The sequence below is a fragment of the Monodon monoceros genome, unplaced genomic scaffold, assembly GCF_005190385.1.
Source record: "Monodon monoceros isolate NGI ecotype Baffin Bay Population unplaced genomic scaffold, NGI_Narwhal_1 Super_Scaffold_10, whole genome shotgun sequence".
NCBI classification, from domain to species: domain Eukaryota; kingdom Metazoa; phylum Chordata; class Mammalia; order Artiodactyla; family Monodontidae; genus Monodon; species Monodon monoceros.
The window spans coordinates 18759722-18779629 of record NW_021703766.1 but is presented as its reverse complement, the minus strand read 5'-3'; the positions used below and the strand labels follow the sequence as shown (position 1 = coordinate 18779629).

Here is a 19908-nt window from a genome sequence, read left to right as displayed (position 1 = left end):
GACAGCTGAAGTAAAACGGCTAGTGAACCGAATGGCTACGGAGAAGGGAACAGAGCCAGAGCCTTGATGTGCTCAGAGCGGCTGGTGGAGGAGCTCTCAGAGACAAGGGAAGCCAAGGGAGAATTCTGAAAGGCTGATGAAGGAAGAGTATGAGTTTCATACTGTTATATGCCAAAGAAACTGAGTTTGAGGATGAGGGGGAGGCCTTTGGGTTGGCTGGTGTGGTTCCTGGTGAATGTTGCTTGTAGACCAAGCACAGGGACCACAGAGGGCTAGACAGGGCAAGGACAGGTTCTTAAGAGCAAAGCCATATACACGATCTCATCTATATTTAAAAATACATATCCATAAGAGGAAAAAAACTCAGAAAACAGCACCAAAGTATACTAGGTGATTATCTCTAGGTATAGGAATTGCGAACAACTTTTTAAAAAAATTTTATATGTACTTCATTTTCCAGACTTCTATAAATAGACTAATATGCTTTAATAATCTGAAAAAGTTGTGTCCAGAAGTTAATGTAAACCCGTTTTTAATGGCGTTGGTCCACAAAAAGATTTGACAAAATCTAGAAAGCATGCCTAACTCAAGCAAGGAGAGAGGCAGAGAACATGAGAGACTCCAGAGGAACTGAGTGGAAAGCAGGAGGCACAGCTGAGTCCATAGGGGGAGGAAAGGGATGGATCAGAACCGCTAATGGGGTGACACAGCTAGGAGAGTACAGTCCCCAGGGAGTGAGGAGAGCGACCTGGTCCAGGCTATTAAGTTTGTTACTGATTCATAGACTCCTTTTCCTTGGTGGAAGTTAAGTAGAAGGATCCACTGCTGAAGGGATGCACTGCTGGCAGGAATTTCCAAGCAGTGTATGGGTGAGGCTGGTGGCTTGCTACTTTGTGTCTGATTTTTCTTTGTGAAAATAGAACCTACTGCTTTAAGACCCTGAATAGATGCTGATGTTCATGGACCTTGTGCCATGTGTTTTTTCACAGTGAGAGAACACTCTTGTCAGCTCAACCCCCTGGCAGCACAGTTGGTTTCAATTTGTACTCCTTTGTACCAATTCTTTTTCACCTGGTTTATAATTCCATAACCTCTTTTAGGTTGTACTTGGTTATTAAAAGCAATTTCTAATATTTTAAGTTCTCAAATTCATGGCAGAGACAACATGGATTTTTCTGTGTTCTTCAAATTGTTGTGTGCTACAAAATGTCACAGAGCTCAGAGATTAAATGTTTTTCATCCACTTTTTTTTTTTTAATTTATTTTGGTTGCGCCAGGTCTTAGTTTTGGCAGGCAGGCTACTTAGTTGAGGCTCTCAGACTCCTTAGTTGTGGCTCACGGGCTCCTGAGTTGTGGCGTGCAAACTCTTAGTTGCAGCATGCATGTGGGATCTAGTTCCCTGACCAGGGATCGAACCCACATCCCCTGCATTGGAAGGCAGATTCTTAACTACTGCGCCACCAGGGAAGTCCCTCTACCGGTTTTATTATTGAGGATATCTAAATAGCCTGGGATTATGTAGTGATTCTGTGGCAGGGCTAGCATTAACATTTACAGCTTGTGAATTTTTTGTCCTTTGATACTTTTCCAAGACTGTTTCCAAGGTGGATGGGGCTTTTTCTCTGTTCCTAACTCCAACATTGAAGTTATCATCTTTGCTGGGGTACTAATTTCAGACCTTCATGGACTGGAAAATGCTTTTTTAAAAAATGTGAGGGCTTCCCTGGTGGCGCAGTGGTTGAGAGTCCGCCTGCCGATGCAGGGGACACGGGTTCGTGCCTCGGTCCGGGAAGATCCCACATGCTGCGGAACAGCTGGGCCCGGGAGCCATGGCCGCTGAGCCCGGGAGTCCAGAGCCTGTGCTCCGCAACGGGAGAGGCCACAACAGTGAGGGGCTCGCGTACCGCAAAAAAAAAAAATGTGAGAAGAGTAATGGTATAAAGTAGTACATCTCAAACTTTAATATATGACACCACTTAGGGATCTATTAAGTTGCAAATTCTGATTCTGTGGGTCAAGGGTGGAGCCTGAAGTTCTGTGTTTCTCACAAGTTCCAAGGTTAAGCCAACGCTGCTGGTCCTCAGATCATACTTTGAATAACAGGTATAAACTGTGCTGTCCAGTACAGTAGCCCTTAACCACATGTGGCTGTTGGGAACTTACAGTGTGACTAGTTCAGATTGAGGTGTACTGTAAAATATATACCAGATTTCAGAGGCTTATGAAGAAAGAATATACAATATCTCAGTTTTTTATATTGATTTCATCTTGAAATGATAATATTTTGGACATACTGGGTTAAATAAAATAGATTACTAAAATTAATTTCACCTGTTTCTTGTTAAATATGGCTACTAGAAAATTTTATTTTTTTTAATTTGTTTTTATTTTTGGTGGTATTGGGTCTTGTTGCTGCTTACGGGCTTTCTCTAGTTGTGTCAAGCGGGGGCTACTCTCCATTGTGGTGCGTGGGCTTCTCATTGCAGTGGTTTCTCTTGTTGCAGAGCGCGGGCTTCAGTAGTTGTGGCTCACAGGTTCTAGAGTGCAGGCTCAGTAGTTGTGGTGCACGGGCTTAGTTGCTCCACAACATGTGGGATCTTCCCGCATTGGCAGGCGGATTCTTAACCACTGTGCTACCAGGGAAGTCCCTGGAAATTTTTTAATGGTACATACGTGGCTCACTTTTGTGGCTTCCATTATATTTCTATTGGATAGTGCCAGTATAGAACATTCCTGTCCCGAGACAAATCCATCTGAACAGTATTGGTTATATAAAAGTAATTATAGTTAGGATCTTGGCTCAAGTAGTCTTTCGTGATCAGAAATATAAATGAGATCTTATAAAAATGCTAGCACATTGATGCTCAGACATTTTTTATTTACAGGAAAATTACAAAGCACTTCACAAATGTCCCTTGACCCTCATGTTCTGTGGTAACATTTTGTTATATTTGTCCTTGCTGTTAACGGAACAGATTGTAAGAGATCTTTGCATTCAGCATTGTATCAATAGTATATATACTCTTGGTTGTTGAGAATAAGGGACTAATGAAAGCAGGTAATGGCAGAACAAATCAGGACAAGCCAACAACCCACAAGGTTTTCCATTAGCCTTGGTTTTCGTTCCATGCAGATGGTGAGGTTTGCTGAATCTGTCCAAATGTGTAGGTTGCTTCAAGCCTGGCTTTTGCCCTCAAAGAGCTTTAATAAGCCAACTGGGGAAATGGATCATTTTGAGAAAAATTTTAAGTGCATAATAGTGTGGTTGTTTTATTAGCAGACACATACAGGGAAAAGTAATGGCTAAAGACCAACAAGTCATGAATCTGAATAGGTTATCTGGGGTCAGATACTGAAGGGCCTTGAAAGCCAGAGGGCATTATATGTATCATGCATCTTTCCCTTTTGCAAAAATACGGATACACTTTGTTGAAGAAATCAAGCACTATTCTTTATGAACCAAGTAAATCTTAATTTCCCCTGCTCAGAAAGCGTATGTGGGACTTCCCTGGTGGCACAGTGGTTAAGAATCCCCCTGCCAGTGCAGGCGACGTGGGTTCGAGCCCTGGTCCGGGAAGATCCCACATGCTGCGGAGCAACTAAGCCCATGTGCCACAACTACTGAAGCCCGCGTGCCTAGAGCCCGTGCTCTGCGACAAGAGAAGCCACCGCAATGAGAAGCCCGTGCACCACAATGAAGAGTAGCCTCCTCTCGCTGCAACTAGAGAAAGCCCATACGCAGCAACAAAGACCCAATGCGGCCAAAAATAAAATAAATAAAATTTTAAAAAGGAAAGAAAGAAAGGAAGCATATGTGATTTCCCATTGACAGCCAAATGAGTATAGTCTTAATATTTTGTCATTCAAGACCGTCCAATCTATGGCCACAACCAGTATACTCATCTTTCTTCTATCTCTTTCTACCCTTTCCTCTGTCCTGTGCCTTTTTTTTTTTTTTTTTTTTTTTTTGCGGTACGCGGGCCTCTCACTGTTGTGGCCTCTCCCGTTGCGGAGCACAGGCTCCGGACGTACAGGCTCAGCGGCCATGGCTCATGGGCCCAGCCGCTCCGCGGCATGTGGGATCTTCCCGGACCGGGGCACGAACCCGTGTCCCCTGCATCGGCAGGCGGACTCTCAACCACTGCACCACCAGGGAAGCCTTATCCTGTGCTTTTTAAGTCTTTTTTTCTTTAACTGTTTTATTCTTTCTCATAACCAATTCCGTCATATATTTTTTCTACGTAGGGACCCCCTCCCCTGCAAAATTTGTGTGTGTGCACACACACCATGCTGTCTTTAAATATCCTGCCCATCTTGATCTCACACCTGGTTATGTAGGGTTCTCCAAACCTACCACTTTTACCTTGAGCCATTGTACCTATTCTGTCTTTTTTGTTAGACAATAACTCCTAGAATGCAGGACCAGGCCTGCATAGTCTTAGTCTTTGTACTGCTTTACAGGTGGTCCTGACTTAGAGAGCCTTCTCTGACTGCTAGTATGGATAGTGTTAAGGTACCTGAATTGAAGAAACGTGTCTCTCATAGAAGTAGCAAAAGCTTTGTTTGAGACGAGGGCAAGAATACAAAACACTTTAAATTTTAATTTTGAATTAACCTTTTATGTATTTGTCAGTTTTGTTAAGTCAAGATTATTGATATGAATTACATAATTGATCAAACTCCTTTTATTCTTAGGTATCTGGGTACTCTCAGCACTCACAAGACATAAGAGCCAGAAACTGTGAATCAGAAAAAAACTGATTTTTTTTTTTCTGTTTTCTATTATATATTCAGTTAGCATTTATTGTGTTCTTACCAACCTGGGCGTAGTGCTCAAGAGTAAAAACTACTTGTTTTCATGGTCTGTCCTCAAGGAACTCATGGTCTTACAGACAAGAGAGATACATGAATGTCAAGTTGATGGTATGAGACAGGAGGTAGCGGTGTGTGTAGCTACAAGCAGGACTATTGGAATCTGGATCCAAGTTCTGATTTTGGCTCCAAAAAAAACTCTGGTGGCTTGTTTTCTAAGAGAGAATTTAGCTAAAAACAGTGAGGTCCTCTGCCAGATACAAGAAATGTGTAAGATTTAAACCAGTTTTGTGAATAACTCTTTAATAACAAATATCCAGTCAGAGTTGAATCTCATTGTCTTGTGGCTTTTTTCTTTTTTAATAAATTTATTTCTTTATTTTTGGCTGTGTTGGGTCTTCGTTGCTACGAGCGGGGGCTACTCTTTGTTGCAGTGTGTGGGCTTCTTGTTGCGGAGCACAGGCTCTAGAGCGTAGGCTCAGTAGTTGCGGCGCACGGGCTTAGTTGCTCCGTGGCATGTGGGGTCTTCCCGGACCAGGGCTCGAACCCATGTCCCCTGCATTGGCAGGTGGACTCTTCACCACTGTGCCACCAGGGAAGTCCCTTTAAAAAAAAAAAAAAAAAGATTTCATTTTATTTATTTTGGGCTGTGTTGGGTCTTAGTTGCTGCGTGCGAGCTTTCTCTAGTTGTGGCGAGCGGGGGCTACTCTTCGTTGTGGTGCGCAGGCTTCTTCTTGCGGTGGCTACTCTTGTGGCTCTAGGTGCATGGGCTTCAGTAGCTGTGGCACGTGGGCTCTAGAGCACAGGCTCAGTAGTTGTGGTGCACGGGCTTAGTTGCTCTGCGGCATGTGGGATCTTCCCAGACCAGGGATCAAACCTGTGTCCCCTGCACTGGCAGGGGGATTCTTATCCACTGTGCCACCAGGGAAGTCCTCGTGGCAATTTTTTAAACCATTTGTTGGTTTGAATCAGAATCCAAACAGGATCCATACACTGTGATTGCTGTATCTCTTAGGCCTCTTTTGTCTATATCAGAGTTTCTCAACCTCTGCACTATTGACTTTTGGGGACCATTAATTCTTTGCTGTGGAGGACTGACCTGTGCATAGCAGGATGTTTAGTAACATCTCTGGCCTCTGCCAGAGCATCTACTAGATACTGGTAGCACACCTGCCGCAGTAGTGACAACCAGAAATGTGTCCAGGCCTTGCCAGATGTCTCTTGGAGGCATAGTCACCCCAGGTTGAGAACCACTGATCTGTAGGTTCTCCCTCTACCCTTCCCATTTTTTTTTCTCCTGGTGATTTATTTGCAGAAGAAACTGTGTAGTTATTCCTGCAGTTTCCTTCAGTCTGAATTTCATCCCTGTAGTGTAATTTAATATCATCTGTCACCAGTTTCCTGTTAATTGGTAGTTGGATCTAGAGGCTTGATTCGTTTCAGATTTTTTTGTTTTGTTTGACAAGACTGCTTCATAGGTGGTATTCCATTCTTCCATCAGGAGGTAAATAATATCTGTTGTGTCTTTTTGTAATATTAACAACCACTGGTGCCTAATTCATTCATCGGGGTCTTTTTTGTTTAAAATGTATATGTTTTCAATTAGGCAAATTTTATTTTATATAATAATCTGTGTTCTCCCTTAATAAAGGAAGGGGAAATGGAAGGTGAGGCGGTTGAAGCCATTGTGGAAGAGTCTGAAACTTTCATTAAAGGAAAGGAGAGAAAGACTTACCAGAGACGCCGGGAAGGGGGCCAAGAAGAGGACGCTTGCCACCTACCCCAGAACCAGACTGATGGGGGTGAGGTGGTCCAGGATGTCAATAGCAGTGTACAGATGGTAATGATGGAACAGCTGGATCCTACCCTTCTTCAGATGAAGACTGAAGTAATGGAGGGTGCAGTTGCTCCAGAAGCAGAGGCTGCTGTAGACGATACCCAGATTATAACCTTGCAGGTTGTAAATATGGAGGAACAGCCTATAAACATAGGAGAACTTCAGCTTGTGCAAGTACCCGTTCCCGTGACTGTACCTGTTGCTACCACTTCAGTAGAAGAACTTCAGGGGGCTTATGAGAATGAAGTGTCTAAAGAGGGCCTTGCAGAAAGTGAACCCATGATATGTCACACCTTACCTTTGCCTGAAGGGTTTCAAGTGGTAAAAGTGGGGGCCAATGGAGAGGTGGAGACGCTAGAGCAAGGGGAACTTCCGCCTCAGGAAGATCCTAGTTGGCAAAAAGACCCAGACTATCAACCACCAGCCAAAAAAACAAAGAAAACCAAAAAGAGCAAACTGCGTTACACGGAGGAGGGCAAAGATGTGGATGTGTCTGTGTACGATTTTGAGGAAGAGCAGCAGGAGGGTCTGCTGTCAGAGGTTAACGCAGAGAAAGTGGTTGGTAACATGAAGCCTCCAAAACCAACAAAAATTAAAAAGAAAGGTAAAATGAGTTTATCCATTATACTCTCGTAAAACCTTTTTGGGATAAAGCACATAACACAGTGCCTGTGCAGGTGATTTTACATTAAATGCATTTATTTTAAAGATTGTGATGTGGGCACCAGTCTAAAAGAAGTTTTTCCAGATTGAGTACTTCTTAAGTCCTGAAGAGAAAGAAGTAAATCTATTAGTGGCATGAGATAATTATAACTCAATGTGACTTAGTTGGCTTTAGTTATAAAAGGCTAATGAAATATATTTGTGGAAGTTTAAGATGAGGATTAATCTTAACACTTTGAAACCCTGCAACAAGTAAGTGTTTTATTTTGCACATAGGTGTAAAGAAGACATTCCAGTGTGAGCTTTGCAGTTACACATGTCCACGGCGTTCAAATTTGGATCGGCACATGAAAAGTCACACTGATGAGAGACCACACAAGTGCCATCTCTGTGGCAGGGCATTCAGGACAGTCACCCTTCTGAGGAATCACCTTAACACACACACAGGTGGGTGCTGGTTAAGAATGTTGGGGGTGGGGCTTCCCTGGTGGCGCAGTGGTTGAGAGTCCGCCTGCCGATGCAGGGGACACGGGTTCGCGCCCCGGTCCGGGAAGATCCCACATGCCGCAGAGCGGCTGGGCCCGTGAGCCATGGCCGCTGAGCCTGCGCGTACGGAGCCTGTGCTCCGCGACGGGAGAGGCCACAACAGTGAGAGGCCCGCGTACCGCAAAAAAAAAAAAGAATGTTGGGGGCTATAGCATAGCAAAGGTTTAAACTTGGGTTTTAAATATCATCTAAGCTGATTCCAGTGGGAATAAGAGTGGGAAGAATTTTTGTTCTTTCTTATGGTACCCTCTTTGTGATCTTGATTTATTGTAAGCAGATGGACTTAGTTATAGGCAAATGTAAAGAAAGTTTAGTGGAAAATAATCTAAATTTTATAAGGATGGTGATTCAGAAAAATATTTTCTGTGGTAGTTAACCTATAATATTTCCCAAAGGTATCACCACTGTGTTGCTAAGGTTTTAACAGCAATGACAAAAACTAACCCCCCCTAAATTCCCAGGCAGTAATTGCCAGGCATTATGAGGAAGAACATGAGAAATAGAAATGAAATCCTACCTTTGTAAAAACTATGGTTTCTGGTTGTTTTACCTCAAAGAAGATAATTCATAATCCCAGAATGGAAAATTTAAGGCACCATTCCAGCAATTCAAACATTTATTTATTCATGGTCCACACATACTTAATATTCTAATATTAGCTTCATGTTGGCTGCAGTCATGTTCTGGGGTCACTAAAGAGGAGAGACTATGGGCTAAAGCTCTCTTTAGACTCTCTTCTGGGCTCTGGTGTTGGCATTTGGCTGCAAGTGCTAATAGAAACTTTTTTCACCTAGTTCTTCATGCAGAATAGCTTTCCTCTATCCAGATTCTCCACCTCATTTTATATGATGATTATTTTTTATTTGATGTGCTGGTTGTCTGATGAATGTGATCAAGTAGGGATTGGCCAATGAGCAGTATACTGTGCATTAGTATATTTGCTAATGTGACTTGGCCACTTTTCACCAACTACCTAGTTTCTACCCAGACACTTGATAATAATATTTTTTATTTGGTAGTTTGAAACCCTAGGGAAAGGGCATATGACTACATGAAAGCAGCTGGCCGCATTATAGGACTTGCCAGAACGGGAGTGCCTTGATGTGGGCGCTGCATGTCATGGTCTAGTCCTCAGCTTTGAAAATAAGAAATTCAGTCTGTCTGGTTATTCAGGAATGATTTGGCAGGACTAATTCATACTAACCAAATCCTCAAGAGTCAGATTCATATCAGAAAATCAGTTTATGTGGAGGAATATACCTTTTTATTTTCTAGATGCAGTCGTATTGCATTCTAGGGGGCGCCTTTGCCTATGTCAGGATGCTGTAGCAATTGAAGGGTGACTTGGTGAGCCATGGACCTTGAGCAGAGGGACGTAGGCAGTCATGTGGGTCAACCCGATGAAAACTTCTGTCCCACAGCAGTGTCCACTTCTTTCCTAATTGCCATGCTTATGTCTACCAGAGGCAGGCCTCTTTCTCTCCCCTAGATAATACTAGGTAAACATTGGAAATTCTTTGTTTTCAACTTACCTTGTCCTAATAGAAATGGATGTTGCTTTCCTTCTCTTCTTAGTCATTGTTTTACTTACCTGTTTGTACCACCAGACTATACATTTTTCATAGATAAGAACTCTATCCTTCACTCTTAATCCTCAGTGGTAGTAAAGAAGCAAATTGAGCAAATGAACATTCTTTGGAACTTTCTAGTTACTATCATATCCAATCACATTTCCCTCTCCAGTGTTTTCTCAATCTCTGGGATAATCATTTCTGCAGATGGCTGGACCCATTCATTACATTGTGACTCTTCTTAATTCCATTCTCAAAGGTAGCCTTTGATTTTGGTGTTTGAGATTACCTTGCTGTTCACCCCTTACCCACAGCCCACAATTACAGATAGTCCCTAGTTTCTAAATAATAACCTATGAAGGTAGCACTGTGTTCTACTGTCAGCTTTATCTCTTTATTATCATTATTACCTGGGCAGGATATTTTCAGTGCAGTGTTCAGAATATAAAGTGGCTAGAGAAGATCTACTAAAGTAATGTTATGTTATGGGGCTACTATGGGAAGACATATTAAAAACAGTAAGGTTATCTCAGTGAAAGAAAAAACAAAACAAATATAGAGGGTATATTATTAGTTCATAAAAATATTTAAATATTCCATGATTTGACTTTCAGATCACAGAATATTAGATATTGATGTTTGAAAATGATCTGTTTAAATCACATAACATAAAAGGCAATACTACTTTATAAAGCCTTTGATAAATCTCTAGAATACCTTATCAAACCAAATTTATACAGAAAACATGTTATTATATTTGTATTTTTTTTAAAGAAAAAGTTGGTCAATATGGACAGCCCAATGGCCCTATATGTATAATCATAATAACAGTAAGATTTGATGTGTAAAAGGATCTTGAGTCAAATAACTATTAATTCTGTGGCCTGTACTTGATAAAAATTGAGGTTTAAAGATGTTGTATATTTTTTAGAAGGGTTGAAACAGAATGGTGTTTCTGTTAACCTTTAATCCATAGTGACCAGAATATTCACAAAATAGGGGTAAAAAATATTTTGTATTCAAAGGCAGCATACTCAAATGGATAATTAAGAGAAACTAAATGTTTGGCATGTGTTTCTAATATTTTGGGGTTAGTGTTGTAAAGTCAGCTGGGCTCACCCATAGTTTTTGGAGCTACTCTCAGGGTTGATGAGATGACCAGGGTCCAACCTCATGTAGCAGTTGTGTCACACATTGAACTCTGTAATTAACTGTGCCCTTAATCTTGTCTTTCTTTTATACCCTCCTTTCTCTAGGTACTCGTCCTCACAAGTGCCCAGACTGCGACATGGCCTTTGTGACTAGTGGAGAATTGGTGCGGCATCGTCGTTACAAACACACCCATGAGAAGCCATTTAAGTGTTCCATGTGCGATTACGCCAGTGTAGAAGTGAGTATTCAGCTCCTTGTTGGTTCCTCTCTGAAGATCATCATGATTCCAGTATGAACTGTCCTCATACTGACTTAATACAAGATAGAAAATCTTGCTAGATTACTACACTCCCACTCCCCCTCCCTACCACCAAAAAAAAAAAAAACCTGTAATGAGTGTGAAAGGTTTTCCCATTAAAAAAAGAGTAGTAACGGGACTTCCCTGGTGGTGCGGTGGATAAGGCCCAGGTTCGATCCCTGGTCAGGGAACTAGATCCCACATGCATGCCGCAACTAAGACCCGCAACCAAAAAAAAAGAACAAAAACAAAAAGGAGCAATAGGAACTTCCCTGGTGGCACAGTGGTTAAGAACCTGCCTGCCAATGCAGGGGACACAGGTTCGAGCCCTGGTTCAGGAAGACCCACCACAACCCCACATGCCTTGGAGCAACTGTGCCCATGCGCCACAACTACTGAGCCTGCGCTCTAGAGCCCACACGCCACAACTGTTGAAGCCTGCGCACTCTAGGGCCCACGTGCTGCAGCTACTGAGTCCGTGTGCTGCAACTACTGAAGCCCGCGCATGTAGAGCCTGTGCTCCGCAATGAGAAGCCACTGCAATGAGAAGCCCACACACTACAACGAAGAGTAGCCCTCGCTCGCCACAATTAGAGAAAGCCCACATGCAGCAACAAAGACCCAACGCAGCCAAAATATAATTAATTAATTAATTTTTAAAAAATCATCTAATAAAACAGAGCACTGATCCACATATTATTACAGGCAAGTTCTACCAAACTTCAAAGACGTGAGTAACTATACCAAGAGCACTTCAAAATGGAAGATTTTAGGGACTTCCCTAGTGCTCCAGTGGCTAAGATTCTGCGCTCCCAATGCAGGGGGCCTGGGCTCCATCCCTGGTGAGGGAACTAGATCCCACATGCCTCAACTAAAAGATCCCACATGCAACTAAAAGATCCTGTGTGCCATAATGAAGGTCCTGTGTGCCACAACTAAGATCCTACGTGCTGCAACTAAGGCCCATCAGCTAGCTAGCTAGCTAGCTAGCTAGCTAGCTTGCTTGCTTGCTTGCTTGCTTGCTTGCTTGCTTGCTTTATTTATCACCTTTATTGTTTGAGGCTACCCTGTTACCAAAGCTGGATAAGGATACTTCCAAAAGAAGACTGTTTCTGTTTCTCACAGAAAAACCAAAATTCTAAGTGAATTAACAAACCAGATTTGGTAATAGATTTAAAAATAAGTGATTACTAAATAGAATGTATCTAAAATGCAAGAATAATTCAGCATTAGGATATTATTGGTTTGTACTACACTGAGAGATTAAAGAAAAACCATACCATTTCTATAGGTTATTGAAAAATCATAAAATTTAATACTTATTACTGTTTAGAGTTCTAGCAAGTCAAGAGTAGAAAAAAATATCTTTAGGGACTTCCCTGGTGGCGCAGTGGTTAAGAATCTGCCTGCCAATGCAGGGAACACTGGTTCAGCCCTGGTCCGGGGAGATCCCACAAGCCGTGGAGCAGCTAAGCCTGCACACTGCAACAAAGAGCAGCCCCCGCTCGCTGCCACTAGAGAAAGCCCGTGCAGCAACGAAGACCCAATGCAGCCAAAAAAAAAAAAAAAATTTATTATAAGGAGTATATACTGGAAAGCTATAGTAAACCCAGCCTAATTAACTCTGAAACACTGGAAGTATTCCCATTAAACTTTGGAACAAGATTTCCATTCCTACTGTTACCATTTCAACATTGTATTGGAAATCCTAGCTAATAGTATAAAATAATAAATGAATTATAAATGGAAAGACAAAACTGTCATGTCTTACAGACATATTTGCTTACATAGAAAATTCAGGAGTATTGGCTGAAAAACCTAAAGCAGTAAGAGTTCATTTGGGTGGTCAGATCCAAGATAAATACACAAGAATCAGTGACTTATTTATACAATATCAATAGTAGGAAACAGGTTCAAACTCTTAACAGCAATAAAATGACCTAGGGATAAACTGAACAGCAAAAAACATCTGATACCTACCCGTAAGAAGAAAACGTCTCACATTTTTCCAAAGGACATAAATAAATACACATTTCAGCTTGATTCTAAATTTCAGCTGGAAGAGTAAATATGAATGACTAAGAAAATTTTGAAAAACGAATGAGGGGCTTGGGCTTCCCTGGTGGCTCAGCGGTTAAGAATCCACCTGTCAATGCATGGGACACGGGTTTGAGCCCTAGTCTGGGGAGATCCCACATGCCGTGGAGCAACTAAGCCTGTGCACCACAGCTACTGAGCCTGCGCTCTAGAGCCAGTGAGCCACAACTACTGAAGCCTGTGCACCTAGAGCCCGTGCTCCACAAGAGAAGCCACCGCAATGAGAAGCCTGCACACCACAACAAAGAGTAGCCCCCACTCGCCACAACTAGAGAAAGCCCGCACACAGCAATGAAGACCCAACGCAGCCATAAATAAATGAATAAATAAATTTAAAAAACAAAAAAAAGAATGAGGGGCTTGTGCTATTGGCTGTTTGAAAACTATATGGTAAATGAAGACTGTGATATTGGAGCAGGAATAAACAAATAGTTTGTTGAAAAAGAATAGATCCTTGTGTATATAGGAATTTAATATATGATAAATAGGCAAGTTTTGGAAAGAGAATTATTCAGTAATGCTGTTGGGACCATTCTTTAGCCTTACAGTGTGTGGAATTTGACTATATAGCACTTAGAAATACGGGGAGATTTTAATGTAAAAATTGGAACACTTTTTAAAATTTTCAAAGGAAACATTAGTGTTCAAAACACTTCTTAGAGTCAAGTTTGAAGGTCACTGTTCTGTTGGAAAGGTACTTAATGAAAGATGAAAAGCATAAGTCCATAGTGAGGAAGGTGAGAGGCCCCTGGTGCCTGGTTTGTCAGGGAAGTGCTGATGATAGGAAGAGAGACTTAAGGGAATTAAAATGCATTTATTAACTTGGATTCAAAATTTGTTAGAAAATTGATCCATAAATAAGCATGGATTATTTTAAAACTATTATGGAAAATTTCAAACATATGTAGAAGTAGATAGACTAGTATAATACACCCCCATGTACCTATCACCCAGCCTAACAGTTAATAATAGCCCATCTTGACTCATCTATGCCCCTATCCATTTTACCCTTTTCCCTTGGATTATGATAGGGATTTGAGAGGCAACAGTTAGAAATAATGAGGAGGAAGAAATACTGTCTTTTAGACTTCTTCTGTATTATGAACTGCAGTGTCCAAAAAATAAGCTTTTGTGCCTGACCCACAGTATTCTCATGTCACAATCTATGTCAACGGAAGTTTAAGAGGTTCGGTTGCTTTTGTGTTTCAGGTCAGCAAATTAAAACGTCACATTCGCTCTCACACTGGAGAGCGTCCTTTCCAGTGCAGCTTATGCAGTTATGCCAGCAGGGACACATACAAGCTGAAAAGGCACATGAGAACCCATTCAGGTAGGACTTCTCCCTTCCTCGTATTAATGAACCGCTTTTTAGTGGATCCCGTGGGACCCTGTGAACCACCACATGCCCCTGTTAGTTACCCGAATGGAAGCTGGCATGAGAGTAGTATATAATTGATAAATGCTTCTCTGGCATATCTTTGGAGTTCATTGTTCTGAATATACATTGGAGAATGGAAAGTTTTTACTGTTAGAAGAAGTCTGGGTAGGTTACATAAGTAACCCAACTCGTCAGTTTTCCAGAGTACTCTCTTTTCCTAAAAAGAAAATCTTGCAGGTCCTCCTGTCATCCCGTCTGCTTTCCCCCAAAGGTAAGTACTGCTGTAGGAACTACTCTTACTAAAATGTGAAGGACTCCGTGGCAGAGCTGGGCAAAGCAGAGGTGGTGGCCATAGTTTGGGACTTCTTTTCCATCTCTGAAGATAGGCATGAGCCAGGCAGTGGGCCTGAGCCTCATCCTTCCTAAATTAAGAACTGTAGATTCTCTGTGGATTAGCACATCTGCCACCTGGATTACCCTCCAATTAAATGATAGTATTCAGTTATTTCATCTAAGTTGTTCATTTTGTATTTCCTTTTAAGGGGAAAAACCTTATGAATGTTATATTTGTCATGCACGGTTTACCCAAAGTGGTACCATGAAGATGCACATTTTACAGAAGCACACAGAAAATGTGGCCAAATTTCACTGTCCCCACTGTGACACTGTCATAGCCCGAAAAAGTGATTTGGGTAAGTAAATTAACTAGTGGCAAATGAAAAATATATTTTGACAAATTTGTGAAAATAATGGAGATCACAAATTACTTCCTTCATGTAAGTTTTGTGAATGTGAATGGCCTGCTGTTTAATAAAAGTCATTGCTTAGGTGCTAGTGATACTTTCTTCTGTCTTCTTTCTCTTACTGAAGCTAGGCTACAAGATTCTTCCCTGACTATAGCTCATCTATAAATTAATGGCAGCTGTAATGAGAGAAAACAGTATAATTAAAGCCCCCAAATAGAGAAGTGACATAGTATGATTCGAACTAAGGTCAGTTGACTTCAGGTTTTTTTCACAATATTTGTACTTTAGGTAATGGGACTGTTTTTATTGGTTTGGTGATAGCTATATTTCTGTGCATAATTAAACTAGAGTTTATATAGAGGCAGAGTTCGGTGGTAGAAATTTTAGTATGACCCATATTCTTTTTTTTTTTTAATAAATTTATTTATCTGTTTACTCATTTATTTGTGGCTGCGTTGCGTCTTCGTTGCTGCGCGCAGGCTTTTTGTAGTTGCAACGAGTGGGGGCTACTCTTTGTTGTGGTGCGTGGGCCCCTAATTGCAGTGGCCTCTTTTGTTGCAGAGCACAGGCTCTAGGCATGCGGGCTTCAGTAGTTGTGGCATGCACGCTCGGTAGTTGTGGCTTGTGGGCTCTAGAGCTCAGGCTCAGTAGTTGTGGCTCACGGGCTTAGTTGCTCTGCGGCATGTGGGATCTTCCTGGACCAGGGCTCGAACCATGTCCCCTGCATTGGCATGCATGCAGATTCTTAACCACTGCACCACCAGGGAAGTCCCATACTGTGACCCATATTCTTAAAGATAAGGTCACCTGGATTTATCCCTTCGTTTTTATTATTTAAAAGAGATAAAAATATTGCCCCAGTCTGTTCTCTATCTAAAATTCATTGCTCCCTGAATAATAATAATAATATATAAACTTAGATAAATTGTACTTTCCAGGTTGTCTTTTACTTTTATTTTACTTCTTTACTCATTTGATCTTCACAACTACCATATGAAGTCATCAAGGTATATTCTAGCTTTATAGATGATGAACAGATGTCTTGACCAAAGCTACACAACACAGCTTATGAGTGGCAAAGCTGGACTTGAGTCCTCTCGAACTCTCTAGAGCTGTTTCTCACACAGGGGAGTACATAAGTACCCAGGTCATATCAGGATCATACTGAGCCACAGCATAAACTTGGCCTGTCTTTCTGCAGCATCGATTATACTCAGAAGGTTTTGAGTAAAGTTATACAATTGAGCTGGTGTCTTAAAACATTTTTACGTTAATATGACTATATTGAACAAACTGTAGACTGACTAATGTTTTTAAGATGAAACTGTGAGCTTGAAGTAGAGGACTTTGGGCTCCACATAAGATCCAGTGGGTCATGTGTTCATCCTACTCTGCTCTTGAAAGGACTTTGTTAGAAAAACTTAAGAGGTACTGTCCTCAGGTAAATGAAAGAGTTTTACTGTTCGCACTGTATAGAAACAAAAACCTAAACCAGTAATATCTCATGGCAGTGTGTGAGCTGTTAGGCCTCTGTTTGAATTATTCAGTTTTTTTTTTAAGTTACTCACTTTCATGATGCGAATAAAAACCTTGAGTGTTTTATACTTGCATGAAACCCCTTAGACCCTGCATAACGAGTTCTTTATGAGGCACTTAATTGCCTAGGAGCTGTCAAATAATAGTTATCTCCCAAAACTATTCCCAAACAAGTTTGTGTTCCCCAAAGCAGGTCTGATTTCACACTAATATGCAATAATTAAGATTCATCATTTTTGGGACACAGGAAAGCATGGAGAATCTTGACAGACCTACCAGAGTCAAGATTCACCTTCAAATACTTACTGCTCGAAGTCTTTTTTTTTTAACTGAGGTATAAGAATAATTCCTACTTTACAGAATCATTATTGTAAGTATTTAATAAGAATGTATGAAAGAAAGTCTTTATTAAGTCTCTATCTGAGGACCAGAAGGGGAAAGTTGAGGCCTAAAAATTATTTGGAATAATATATGTGTGTATAAAAGGCCTTCATATAGTGAACATGTGTAGAGAGTTAAAAGTGAGCCATCCCTTTCCCCTACCTTATTTCCATTCCCCAGAATTGGCCCTCTTTAAGTTTGATGTGATATCACCTTGATTGAGCAGATTGGTAGCACCATAAATTCATGATCCCAAATGCAGCTGGGCTCCTGAGTAATCCATCTGTTTGTCCTCATCAATTGTGCTCCCATTCTCCTCAGTGAGTTTGTCCATTCATTCATTCATTCCACAAATGTTTGGGTGCCTGCGATGTGGGAGGTTCCATGACAGAGTAGGATAAATCATTGTTAACTTTCTTTAAACCTCTGATCTTCCTTCCCTTTTCTCTTTGCCTCCCTGGTCTCAGTATGTAACCTCTTTTCCTACTTCACAAAAAAATAAAGGCAACAGGTTGAAACTTCACATTTCCTGTTATCAGATGTGTAAATCTGCTTGCATTCATTCTCTTTCCCCATCTGCTACTAGAGAGTTTGTGTCACTCTTCTTGTCTGTGGCCTGTCCCTTTGCCCTGATCCCACTCTCCTGTGTTCTTGGCAGCCTTTCCGTGGTCAGGTATCGCATCTTTACCTTCATTTTCATGTTCTCACTCCTTAATCTTCCGCCTCAACTCTAAATGTGCTTTCATCTCTCTTTTTTTTAAAAAAAAAGTCTTTCCCTTCTAGGTTTAACTCTTATTTCCTTTCTAGCCAATGCTCATGAAGAGTTATATCCCTCACAGCCCTCTCTTCCTCAGCTTCTAGTTTCCTTCCCATCTGGCTTATACCCATCACTCTATAAAGTGACTGACTAAGATCACCAATGACCCCACATTGCAGAATGCAGGAAACGTTCAACTCCCCCATCTGCCTTGATCTCTAAGCATCATTATTCATAGCGGGCTGCACCCTCCTCCTTAAAACACTGTCTTCCTTTGGCTTTCATGGCACTATATCCTGTTGGTTTTCTTCTGATTTCTCTGACTGTTCCTTCTCAGCCTTCTCTTGTTTTAATCCTTTTTCCTCTCACTGGCCTTAACTGTTAGGTTTCTTAAGGCATGACCCATACTCTTTCTTTCTTTGCCTTAGTGATTTCATCAGTTCTCTTGGTCTCACTCAAATCCTACTCCAAATCTGTCCTCTGATTTAGGCTTATGTACCCATCTATTCCTTGCCATCCCTATCCCTACTTGATATCATTGGCATTTCAACTTCAACATGTCCAAAACTGAAGGTCTAAAACCCCTTTACTCCCTTGCCCCAGAGATAAACACAGCTTGGGCTTCAGCCCTGTTCCACTATTCCTTGTCTCAGTAAATGGCCCCACCATCTGCTCAGTTTTCCAAGCCAGAAACCTGGAGGTCATTCCTGATACCCACCTTTCTCTTCCTCACTCTCTGGCCAGTCACTCAATCCTGTTGATTCAACTTCTTAGGTCTCTCATCACTCTTAGTTCTTCTCCTTCCCTCCGTACCCACTGCCATCTCCTTTATCCAAACCACCACCTTCTTTCACCTATCCAGTTTCAACGTCTCAACTAGTCTCCCCACGTCTGTTATTCTTTTTATTCATTTTCTGTATAACAGAGTAATTATTTTAAGAAGCAGAAAGAAATGTATTCTTAACTCTTTGAAATGCTTGTTTGTGTTTTCACAAGTTGGACCGCGCTTTCTATTTTGCTTTCAGGTGTCCACTTGCGAAAGCAGCATTCCTACATTGAGCAGGGCAAGAAATGCCGATACTGCGATGCTGTGTTTCATGAGCGCTATGCCCTCATCCAGCACCAGAAGTCACATAAGAACGAGAAGCGCTTTAAGTGTGATCAGTGTGATTACGCTTGCAGACAGGTAGAGCCTTTCATAGTTAGAAAACGGTTGATGTCCCATTATTGTTAGGTTTTATCAGAGGGTTTTTATATACCTTGTATGGTGACTATTTTTAAGGATAATATTTTCAGACGTGGTTTATGAGATTGTCACCAAAGGTCCTGCTTCTCGATTGTATCATGTCTGGTTCCAACTGACAGTTTTATTCAGTCACACCTTCCCCTACCCTCCACCCGCTCCAGGCAGACTGCTAGCTTTTCTCAAAACCATGGGAAGTAAGTCCCGGACTTGAGAGAAGGGAAGAATCTGGTCCTGGGGCCTGATGCTTGGGAGTGGAGTGATCTACAGAAGCAGCCCAGCAGGAGTGAACGAATCTGTCCTAGGATTTGGGGAAGCAGTTTTGTACCCCAGTATGGTTAACTTTATCCTCTCAATAAGCAGCTTTGAGCCTAGACCCTTGGGAGAGAAAGGTCTTGTCAGCTACACGCACACAGATGGTGGCTGAGGTAGCAGCCCTAGGACAGGCTCTGAGACCTTCCCCCACCCCACTTTCTTTCAGGAGAGGCACATGATCATGCATAAGCGCACCCACACCGGGGAGAAGCCTTATGCCTGCAGTCACTGCGACAAGACCTTCCGCCAGAAACAGCTCCTTGACATGCACTTCAAACGCTATCATGACCCCAACTTTGTCCCCGCGGCCTTCGTCTGTTCTAAGTGTGGGAAAACATTTACACGCCGGGTAAGAGTCAGAACTTTACTTCCTGTCTCACAGTTCTTGATACCACGTTCTTGAGCTTCCACTGCAAAGCAGGGCAGTTTTTTCCACTGAGCTTATAAATATAGAGATGAACTGTCATTTGGAAAAGGGTCAGTCATCCCCACCTTGAGGTTTTCTGTCCATGTGTGAACCCTTCCACTGATGGGGAACTCAGTATATTTTTATTTATTTATTTATTTGGCCACACC

The 19908-nt window shown here is 41.7% G+C and overlaps 1 protein-coding gene across 3 annotated transcripts in view; it reads left to right on the top strand.

Moving 5' to 3' along the window:
- The window catches only part of CTCF (CCCTC-binding factor), a 47691-nt gene that overhangs the window by 20708 nt on the left and 7075 nt on the right, over positions 1 to 19908 (top strand). For all 3 annotated transcript variants that reach the window (XM_029235398.1, XM_029235407.1, XM_029235417.1), the window contains 7 exons: positions 6464 to 7253; positions 7589 to 7759; positions 10686 to 10819; positions 14186 to 14306; positions 14897 to 15046; positions 18800 to 18960; positions 19499 to 19681. In XM_029235398.1, coding sequence (XP_029091231.1) covers positions 6473 to 7253; positions 7589 to 7759; positions 10686 to 10819; positions 14186 to 14306; positions 14897 to 15046; positions 18800 to 18960; positions 19499 to 19681 — 1701 coding nt within the window. In that variant the 5' untranslated portion in view covers positions 6464 to 6472. The remainder of the gene's footprint in view (positions 1 to 6463; positions 7254 to 7588; positions 7760 to 10685; positions 10820 to 14185; positions 14307 to 14896; positions 15047 to 18799; positions 18961 to 19498; positions 19682 to 19908) is intronic.